This window comes from Anneissia japonica, unplaced genomic scaffold (genome assembly GCF_011630105.1).
Source record: "Anneissia japonica isolate Jap-2015-1 unplaced genomic scaffold, ASM1163010v1 scaffold1785_len1016330_cov206, whole genome shotgun sequence".
In the NCBI taxonomy this organism is placed as follows: Eukaryota; Metazoa; Echinodermata; class Crinoidea; order Comatulida; family Comatulidae; genus Anneissia; species Anneissia japonica.
Window position 1 is genome coordinate 526,575 of NW_022694363.1, and position 10,672 is coordinate 537,246.

The window sequence follows — 10,672 nt, forward strand, 5'->3', positions numbered from 1 at the left end:
TATATATATATATTTCATATTCAAATAACATGCATGTTTTACCAAAACACAATAAAATGGAAGTAAACAACAAATTATAAAACAATGGAAACACCTCTTCTAGCCAAGTAATGATTTAACTATGGAAAAAAAATCAACAATAAGTAATTGGGAAGCAAAACACAAATAGGAACATGTTTTTACCAAGCTTATGACACCGAGGGAAACAGAAACACATCATTTGTTTACCAAAGTAATTATTCAACAAAACAGTTAATTACACATCAAAGGAAACCACAACAAACAGGGAACAGCTCAACAAGCAACATTTTTAGCAAAGTATAGTATTTGTGACTCAACAAATGGAAACATGTGTTTACCAATGTATTGCCAATAATTAGAAAACATGGATCGTAATGTTGCTTTTAGTGTTGCAGTGTTTTTTTCTTAGTGTTGCCTTATTTAGTGTTGTTTTGCACTAGGCATATTCATTCCCAAGAATTGAAAGCGTCGATTCACTTCCTGAGATTTGATTGGTTGCACATTTTTTCGCTTTGCAAAAAGTAGAAACACTCTTGCTGAAGTTAAAAACTTCAATAGAAATGTGAATGCGCATGTACCGATGCTTTCGATTTGCACAAATAAATTCGCTTAGTGTAAAACCAGCTTAAAAGTTAAATAATCTTGTAAGTCTGACTTTGCTTTGTGCATCTTAATCTCAATATACTTCTTGTTTACGACTAATACTTTACCAAAGTTATCTTATAGTGTAACAGTAATGTGATCTTTTGCAATGTAATTGTAATGAAACTTAACATTTCTGGAAAAAAGCAACCAGTTGCCATTTCATTTTATTTTTCTAAACAACATATTTGAAGTTGTACAGCACATGAAAAGTAAAGACAAATTGTGTATACATTTCACACTACAATTCAAATCAAAGCATGGTCTGCGATTGAGTCAGAACATGGCCTGTTGTTGAGTCAGAGCATGGCCTGTTGTTGAGTCAGAGCATGGCCTGTTGTTAAGTCAGAGCATGGCCTATGATTGAGTCATAGCATGGCTTGTGATTGAATCCGAGCATGGCCTATGATTGAGTCATTGCATAGCTTTTGATTGAGTCAGAGCATGGCCTGTTGTTGAGTCAGAGCATGGCCTGTTGTTGAGTCAGAGCATGGCCTGTTGTTGAGTGGAGCATGGCCTATGATTGAGTCATAGCATGACCTGAAATTGAGTCATAGCTTGGCCTGTTGGTGAGTCAGAGCATGGTCTGACTCACTGGGTTGTTTTGGATCAGTGCTTTGATAATGGCATTTAAATAATGTGCATTATATAAAATGTTAATTTTTTGTGATGTTTAGTTCGTCGGACTCCAGATGACTACGATATAGTGGGTCTTGGATTGGTTGAGAAGTCCAATGCTTCTAGGATGCTAGCAAGACGTAAAGTACCTTCACCACCAGTTCAGTCACCAACAACAAATACTTCACCACAACATGTACGTCAACACTCTATTGGTTTTATTACAGGGGGACATTGCTGGATTTCTGCAATGGGGCACACAGGCCCGCTTCTAGATCCATTACTAATTAAGTGCTTTTGCATGTTACATGTCAAAATGATTTGGACGTGATCCTAATGTGGTTTTAGAGTGATTAATATTTGAAACAAAACATTGTCCACTCTATTATTCTATTATTAGTTTTTAAATCAAAAGAGAATTTTATAAATGGTTAATGTGGTTTTTCCTTTTAGTTAATTTGTCATTATGGTCTAATCACACAAAAGACAGAAATAAATAATCATAATCATAATCATAATTAGTCCTTTGTGTTAAAATTGTAAATATTCTGTAATTATCATTTTATATTAAATAATAAATAACCTACTATCTAGGCACACCTGATTATCACTATAATTTAATTATTGCACATCCAGGTGTATATAGCAGCTATTTACAGTCTATTTTAAACTTTGACATTATTCATTTTACAGCCACTGACCCCTTCTCCAGAAATACCTAACAATGAACATCCTACGCAGAACCTGAATATCAGGCCTTTACCAAAACCACCTGGTAGCGACGAGCAGCCAGCTGCTGCCAGATCTGGTAGTAGCACGCCCTCACGTATGGCCTCTCCATCTCCATCGCCGGTTGACATCCTAAGCAGTGAGGGGTTCGATCGAAATATGATCCTTAAAGCTTTGAAAATCACTGAAGACAACATTGTCATGGCTCGACAAATTCTTTTGGATTTTGCTAAATAGCAGCAGATTTGGTTACTGCTGTGTTATGTGTATGAACATTAGTCCAAACCAGCATCACATAATAATGGGTTTTACATATTTGATAAATGTAGAAATAATAATAGAATTGGTAATTGACACACAGGTTTTAAATTGTTGTCATGGAATCTTTGTGATTATTTAGCAGAGTGTAAGCTTTGGATTTACAGTCTAATATTTTTCTGATTTAAAAAAAAATGTATTGTTCGCCCTCAATGGGCAGTTTTAATTTAATAATTTTGTTTATTTTCTGCTGACTATAGTTTAAATTCATTGATTTAAACTTCTATCTCTCCTAAATCATTAAAAATGTTAAATTTCCAACCCTTTTATAGTAGTATATAGATAATTGTTCATATTTTACAAATAGATGTAATTGAATTTGTTGGTAATTGCAATGGATTTTACCTATATGTGTAAGCGCTCGTGAAATAACCATCCTAACACATACATTCAAATTATTAAGGTGACTACAAAATATAGGAAAAAAGCTTTAGAATAATCTAAACTGTTTTTGTTAAATTCATATTTGCCTCAACAACCCTGCATTAAAATCACCATTAAATTTTAGCCAGATAAATACGCTGATCAAACAATCAACAAGGATTTATATAGCGCCAATATCCACAGCAGAATGGAGTGTTCAGTGGCGCTTGACAATGGCATTACTCAAAATGCACATTAAGTACCTACTGATGTTAATTAACAATGCTTGTAAGATTATGAAAAATGATTGGTGATGAGTGAGGGAACATTTTACACCCCATTTTACCACTATAACTTTACTTTTTACCACCTTATTAATTTTATATTCTTCCTACCACCCAGTTACAGGTTACTTTCTATTGTTTGTAGGTTGTGTTTTATTTTCTGGTGTTGTAATTGTTTCTGTTTACATACTTTAGTAAATATTTTCTTTAAAAAAAAAATTTAGAAAGATAAATACACTGATCAAACAATCAACAAGGATTTATATATATATATGTATATTATATTATATATATTTTACCACTATAACTTTACTTTTTACCACCTTATTAATTTTATATTCTTCCTACCACCCAGTTACAAGGTACTTTCTATTGTTTGTAGGTTGTGTTTTATTTCCTGGTATTGTAATTGTTTCTGTTTACATACTTTAGTAAATATTTACTTTAAAATAAAAAAAAAAGCTTACAGTTATTGATGTGCAATTTCAATTTCTCATTCATAAATCTAAACTTTATAAAATAACTGTATTTAGGGAATTGTTGCCTTAGGTCTGTTATATTTCATGTAATACTCTGTATGGTATAAAATCTTTGAATAATGGATACGAGTTGGAATGATACTTTAAGTATTAGACAATTGGTAGGTGCAGCAGTGACGCCAGAATATTGCCAACCAGGGATCCAACCTCGGTCGACGACCCACAATAAAAAATCCTAGGTAAGATTCACGGGGAGAGTTTTTATAGATTAGTATCCAAAATGCGCTTTTAGACCACAATAATAGAAATTGGCAATCAAAATTATGTTATTTGGATAGGCAAATTATTAATTTTTTATTCATTTTTTATCTTACAACCTGGTCATGCGTCGGATTACGGGTTCCAGGCCTGTCTGGGGGGTGGGGTGGAATTCCCCCTGCTGGCACCACTACTGAGTAGGTGATGTGCTCATTCTGAGTATGATATATTGGTTGTTAGATTACTCCTTGTTTCAATAACTTATTCAATGTACCCTAAATGTAACACCCATCTGTTATATTTTGAGTACTCTATTTTTGTTTATATATATAAACTTGTAACTGTAGTATTAAAAATATACACATACAGTAAAAAAGCAGCAATTTATTCAGGCATTTAATTGCTGAGGACATAGACGTGCTTTTAGAATACCCACCCTATAGTATTGCAACTGGACAAAAATAGTATTATTTCTTAAATAGGTTGTGTTTACAAAGTGATTTAATCTAGACAAAATGCTGTAATAAGATGACTATTATTATTGTACTTATCATCATCATCATCATTATTATTATTATAACAGTTCATCCTCTAATTCAAGACCTGCTTTGGAGCTGAAATTATGGGATGGTCTCGGTCTCCAATTAGAGGGTTAACTTTGTGGTAAAAGTTTTTTGGTCTTGAATTAGAGGTCTTGAACTGGGGGTGAACTGTATTATTAATTTCATCATTTTTGTTTATTATTAAGTATGACTAGGTAATTTAGCATTAGGTGTAAGTACATGTTTTGTTTATTTATATTTTATAGTGAAATCTAAGAATCATATCTCAAAGTACTTGTTCAGCCGTACATTGTCTGTATGAAGAAAGTTGAAATGTCAAAATGTATGCAGTATTTCTCCTTTACCCCTACCCTCCAAATTCTTGTCTCTTTGAAGTTCACCTAATTAAAACCCATCTCTATATCTCTCCTCATACCTGCATTCTCCATGTTGTCTAACCTATCTAATGGTGCTTCCATGCATTCATCCTACTCACCCACCCCCTGCATCCCTCTTTGATTTCTGCACTTAATTTCGAAGACATAATTTTGTGACCATGGTCTCATAAATTGTCTTAAAGGGTAAAGTATCAATTGTTGGCAATATGGAGGGCTATTAGCCCTTCAAGCATGTAACCGCCATTGAAATTCATAATGAAAGTTTTTTCCAACAACCCTTAATCAGTGAATGCCAGTTCAACCTATGTTTAAATTTAGAGTTTATATTTTTAATGTTTATATTTTTCTAATTTTTGTTATGATTATAAAGAGTTATTTGTTCTGGTTTTTTTTTGTTTTTTTGTTTTGTTTTAAAAGATGGTAAATGAATAAAAAAGTATGGTTTACAAGGCAATTAGGAAATATGTATGCATTTTTTGGTAGAAAATTATCATAATTATTGCATATACAATATCATAATTATTGCATATACAATATCCGATTCTATGTTTAGTTTCTGGTATTGCAATTATAAAAAAAAAAATGAATGATGCTAGGAATGTGTAAGTATTGGTTGTAGCTGTTCTAGCTCCATAACAGTTTGTCGTATTTGTGTTATGTAATTGCATGCATCATCAACAGATCAACATATCATATTTTATTTCTTACTCTTAACATTAATACTTACTGTCAGTTGGTCAATATATTATATTTTGTATATTTGTTTTATGTTGACGAAGATAGAGAACCAACACCTGAAATAAAATGGGTAAAATTTTGGGATCACATTGTGACATGATTTTGATCTTGTCACAGTGCTATTACAAACACATAGTGATATAACTGATCATATTGCAAAATGATTGTGATCATATTGTGAGATAATTTTAATCATTTTGTAACATGATAGTTATTTTATTGTAGCATGATTGTTGTCATATTGTTACATGATTGGAATCAATTATGACATAATTGAGATCAGATTGTGAGATTTATTGTGACATAATTGTGATTTTCATATTGTGATATGATGGTTGTCATATTGTGATCATGTTACTTGATCTTTATATTGTGATACAATAGTGATCATGTTGTCAGATCATATTGACATGATTGTCATTATATTGTGATCATGTGTTACATGATCTTCATATTGAGATCATACTGTGACATGATTGTGAAGATATAGTGATCATATTGAGATTATATTGACATGATTGTGATTGTCATATTGTGATCATGTGTTACATGATCTTCATATTTTGAGATCATATTGTGACATGATGTAGTGTGATCACATTGTGAAATTACATTGTGACATGATTGTGATTGTCATTATATTGTGATCATGTGTTACATGATTGTCATATTGTGATACATTAGTGATCATATTGTGATGATATAGTGTGATCATATTTTGAGATTATATTGACATAATACAGTATATTGTGACATGCTAGTGATCGTACTGCATCATAGTGATCATATTGCAAGATTGTGACCATTCTGCGCTGCGTTTGGTCATTTCCTTTTTTGTGGTGCATATTTTGACATTTCACTGCATGTAAAGTATTTGACTTTTCTATATTTTTGTACAAATATTGTATATGCAAGCTTGTTTCCTGTGTTATCCAAAATCAATCGGATTGTTGTGATAAATATTATTTAGTACAGTATATTTTTTTTGTATTAACAGTATGCTTCCTGCATTGTGAAATCTGCAAGTATCTTCAATCCCTTCAAGAACTTCTGCTTTAGCCAACAGTCGATAGACACACAAAATTTCACAATTCACATTTAAAAGTGAAGTGTTGACAATTTTATTGTAAATACCTTTTCCTTAAAAGCATTGCTTCATTAACTTGGTGTAACCACCAGTAATTGTTTTATAGTGAATAAATGTTGTTTATTAATATGACATCACTTTACAAATTTAATATAAGATTTGAAAAGAATACAATATTAGTTGCAGGTGCAACTAATCAAGAATTAGTGTATCTTCATATTGTCCTATTGTATTTCTATTTAGAGTAATACCAAAATATGTCAGCAATGATGAGGTGATTCCATGAATAATTTAGGGGTGTAATTATGTGTGGAGGCTGATGTAATACCATATCTCTGTTTTTTTGAGTAATTGTTGCGTACAAATGTAATACCATCAAAGAAATACAATAAATTGCTATTTATATGCTCAATATGCTCTACGGATACTTATTTTATTGTACAGAAATTCCAACATTCGCACTTTAAAATTAGGTAAAAGTGGCAATTCCACTATTAGTATGTATTAACACGTTGGCTGCCAGCGACGAGTATACTTTCCCACAGGGTGTTGTTTAGGGCGATAACGTACAAATGATGTACTGTATGTAGTGCTATGTTGCCGGTAGTACGCTTTGAATAATGCACAATATCACTAAAATGAATGATGTTGGCCCACAGCCTATAAGTACTATGATGCAAGTTCGTCTGCAGAGAGGCAATTTAATACTAGTTGAACTTGGTCGAATCCAAAATGGCATTGAAATATTATTTTACTTACAGATTGTTAATCAATGGAAAACACAACAATCTGGCATGTAAAATAAGATTGACATAGGCAGTGTCGGCTTAGGCAAGTTTAACTGTACATCTAATATTCGAGCTTCCATGAGTTATGCCTCCTGGAAAAGTAAGGGAACTCTGACCGCCTGCCCCCACCCCCAACCTGTTCTCTTTGGAGCACAGTTCCCTCAACTTCATGCATATATTACCAACCACAACTGCTCAATGTCATCTTTTCTTACAAATGTATTTTTATTGTTACTAAAGTTCCACCACTACAGGTGCCTCATCATCTGGTTCCAAGTCAAAATCCCATTTGAATTTTTTTGTTAAATTTGCTTTAAACTTTTTGGCTTTCTGTTTCAACATAGTAGACATATTGGATCCCTCTTCAATGTTAGAAAATAACCTCTGTAATGTTATTGTGAGGAAATTACTACGCGACACAATATCTACAAAAAAATCTGATGGAATCTCCTTCAATTGGAAGTGCAAAAGCGAGATGAAATTCTCAAAAAGTTGTTCTTGATTGGACATGGCTTCCTCTGATGTGCACATCAAATGGACAAGATTCTTCCACTGTTCAAAGGCATCATAAACATGTCCAACAATAAAACATATGAAAACAAACTGTATTTCCGCTAAAATGCCATTTATATGACCTTTGTAATTAGATGAGACAAATGTCTCAAGGCGATAGCTGGAATCCATACCATATTTGGTTATTTTATCTGGAGTGGCATTTGGGGGGTGAGTATCTTTAGGTATGCAACTGAAATTGATCTCTGTCCCTGGTTTACAATGCATGTTAGGAAGGTTTTCCTGAGATGGTCCGGCATCATTAATATTTTGTTGTTTGCTCCTGAGTGATGCTCTGTCTTTAGTAGTCCTTGTCGGATCATCTGACACAAGCTGAGAAGCAGATGCAATTAAGCCACTTGCTGGTTGTAATTTCGCTGCAACATCCTCAGAAATGTAATTTGTAAGTGAAACCCACTTTTTCAATGAACTGTATGGGTATGGTGCAAGATTTTTATCCAAATTACGTAAATCCATTCGGATTCTATCCACTTCCTCGGAACTTGCAACTTCACTGCTCATCTCCTCGTTCAATTTATCCCATTTCTTCACTACAACCTCTTTTCCTTTAAAGTAATGAAAAAATCCTGTTCGTGGAGCAATTCCATAGGAGCTAGTGGCACTATAATGAACAAAGTGCATTCCTGGAGGAATCATTTTTACTCCCTTAAATTTTTCACCAACATTCCAAATGTTGTAGTCTATTCCGAATTCAGTTCCAACAGGGACATTGAGAAATACCAAAGTGCCACCCTCTTCAAAAAGACGCAAGGCTGTCTCATGATCCATTTCTTCACTTTGTGTCGCCATAGTAATCTCTAACACAAAAACAATAGTTCTGAAAAATTAAATGAACAATTAATAAAATTATTGTTGAATAGAACAGAGTACTGTACTGTACATTATTTTTACAGTTGTTACTTGAGTTTTAAGTTGGGAGATCTAGTTGAATGAGCTTTCATAACACATCTAATGCCGCATTCATTAGAACTTGTGAAGTTGGTACTGTATTTCCATGGAGGAAAATTTAATATTTCCTCCATGGTATTTCCCAGTTCACAACTTGTGAAACACATTCATCTGCTCGGTGAACTTGTAAACACAAGTTGTGAACCCGAGTAGAATTTTCTTCCTGGATTTGCACAAATAGTGTGGAAAATGGCGGATGTAACACAAACTATGCACAACAAGCATAGGTATATATTGCAATTTGTTTATTAAGTTATATTATTTCAGATAAAAAAAGAGTGTTGTTTGTATGTTTTATTTGCAACCCAACATATTTATTGCAATTTGTTTAAGTAATATTATTTCAGATTAAAAAAAAAGTTTTTTTATATGTTTTATTTCCGAACACATTGCAAAAGTGACAGCAGCCATTTAGTGTTCATCAAATGAATGCACTCTTCTTGTGTACTCGCATGTTACAAGTTGTGAAATCAGTTTTCACAAGTTCTAATGAACGCAGCATAATTCTCTCATTGAAGCTGCCTTCCTCTGAGAATGTGTTTCTGAGAGATTTTCACTTGCTCACAGAGAGAGTACAGACAGGAGACTCCTGCATCTCTAGACTAGTAGTAGGCTTCTTAGCTAGGAGGTCCTAGCCCAATCTGCCCCTTGGGCCTTTATCACTTGGTTGGCACTAGGCTTAGCTATTAGTAGTTAGTACTAGGGCGCTAATGCACTTTACTACTAGGCCCAGTAGGCCTACAGACAGTACTTAGGCTTGGCCTAATGCCTCAACTACTACTAGGGCTAGGGCCTAGGCGTAGTAGGCCTACTACTACTACTACTACTACTACTAGGGCCTAGGCTAAGCCTACGCTACGTCACAGTCTTAGGCCTAGCTAGTATGTAAGTTAGGCTTAACATAGCATAAGAGTTGCTAGGTAGATACTAATTTACTCAACCCACCCTAATAAAACACTTCACCTCCGAATCGAAGCTGGGGCGTAATAAAGATAAAGAATCCCGTATATTCTAATAAACTATGGAACGCCGTTAGTATCTTCGGTTATGTCAAATACTCTATTATTGTGCAATCGTCGAGAAGACTTTGACAATGGGCATTCGACTGCTTCATTTCGTTGAGTACGAATTTTTGTTGAGTATTATTTTCATTCGACATGGTACCTCGTAAAATAGACTTCGTTGACAACCAGAATGCGTTAATCAGCGTTAAGTGTAAATTAGATGGTTACATTGCAAACTCTTTGTTTCTTGTTTTATTCAAAATGTTTTGGTTTGATTATGACTACATGAAGTCATATTATAGTAGCTCGATGCCTATCAAATAAGTAATAAAAAATCGCCATAATTTAGGCTAATTTGAACTTGCTTATCATCTTGATACCTTCCGACGAAAATTGACCCTACCGGCGTCCCCACCGATCGATAACGTGACATTGTTATGTGGGTGTTTTATAGATTATTGAGAATGGTAATATCACCGAAAAAATAGAGGAAATGACAGTTATATGACCAACAAAGACAACTGAAGACAATAGTTCGTCATTAGAAGTTATTTAGTATAACTTTATTCGGAAAATTAATCTCAAAATGGAGTTGCCGTCCCCGGCGTTGTGTGACGTTGTATGATTTGTGTGCGATTTTTACCAATTAATCCCAAAGTAAAAAATAGTTGAGCCATGTAGTACCTTGCAAATCAACCCAGAAACCTGTTAGTTTGTTGATTGTTTATTGGTAGCGTCCCTTCGCTGCCAAAAATAGTTTTTTGGCAGTTGCGTCCCCAGTGACATGGTGGGGGAATGGTGAAGGTTGGTTACGATTTAATGGTACATCGATTGAGTATTTTTCATTCATCTGGCCATGTAAGTCAGTGGCGTATCTAGATG

General features: G+C 33.9%; 2 protein-coding genes across 6 annotated transcripts in view; one reads left to right on the plus strand and one right to left on the minus strand.

Moving 5' to 3' along the window:
* Positions 1-6,889, plus strand: part of LOC117101004 (E3 ubiquitin-protein ligase CBL-like) — a 23,917-nt gene extending 17,028 nt beyond the window's left edge. For all 4 annotated transcript variants that reach the window (XM_033240852.1, XM_033240849.1, XM_033240850.1 and 1 more), the window contains 2 exons: positions 1,341-1,477; positions 1,975-6,889. In XM_033240852.1, the coding sequence (XP_033096743.1) occupies positions 1,341-1,477; positions 1,975-2,247 (410 nt within the window). In that variant the 3' untranslated portion in view covers positions 2,248-6,889. The remainder of the gene's footprint in view (positions 1-1,340; positions 1,478-1,974) is intronic.
* A 2-nt stretch (positions 6,890-6,891) lies between these two features.
* LOC117101008 (protein AAR2 homolog) lies at positions 6,892-9,884 on the minus strand. 2 transcript variants are annotated; one of them, XM_033240856.1, is made up of 2 exons: positions 9,732-9,884; positions 6,892-8,655 (listed from the first exon to the last, which is right to left on the minus strand). In XM_033240856.1, the coding sequence occupies exon 2, from the start codon at positions 8,625-8,627 to the stop codon at positions 7,500-7,502; it is 1,128 nt and encodes a 375-aa protein (XP_033096747.1). In that variant the 5' UTR covers positions 8,628-8,655; positions 9,732-9,884; the 3' UTR covers positions 6,892-7,499. The 2 variants fall into 2 exon arrangements, with proteins under 2 accessions (XP_033096747.1, XP_033096749.1); XM_033240858.1 differs by having other exon boundaries at positions 9,750-9,879.
* Between the last annotated feature and the right edge of the window lie 788 nt (positions 9,885-10,672).

Coding starts and splice junctions, on each gene's coding strand:
- LOC117101008 (XM_033240856.1), bottom strand. CDS start 8,627: ATGGCGACACAAAGTGAAGAAATGGATCATGAGACAGCCTTGCGTCTT.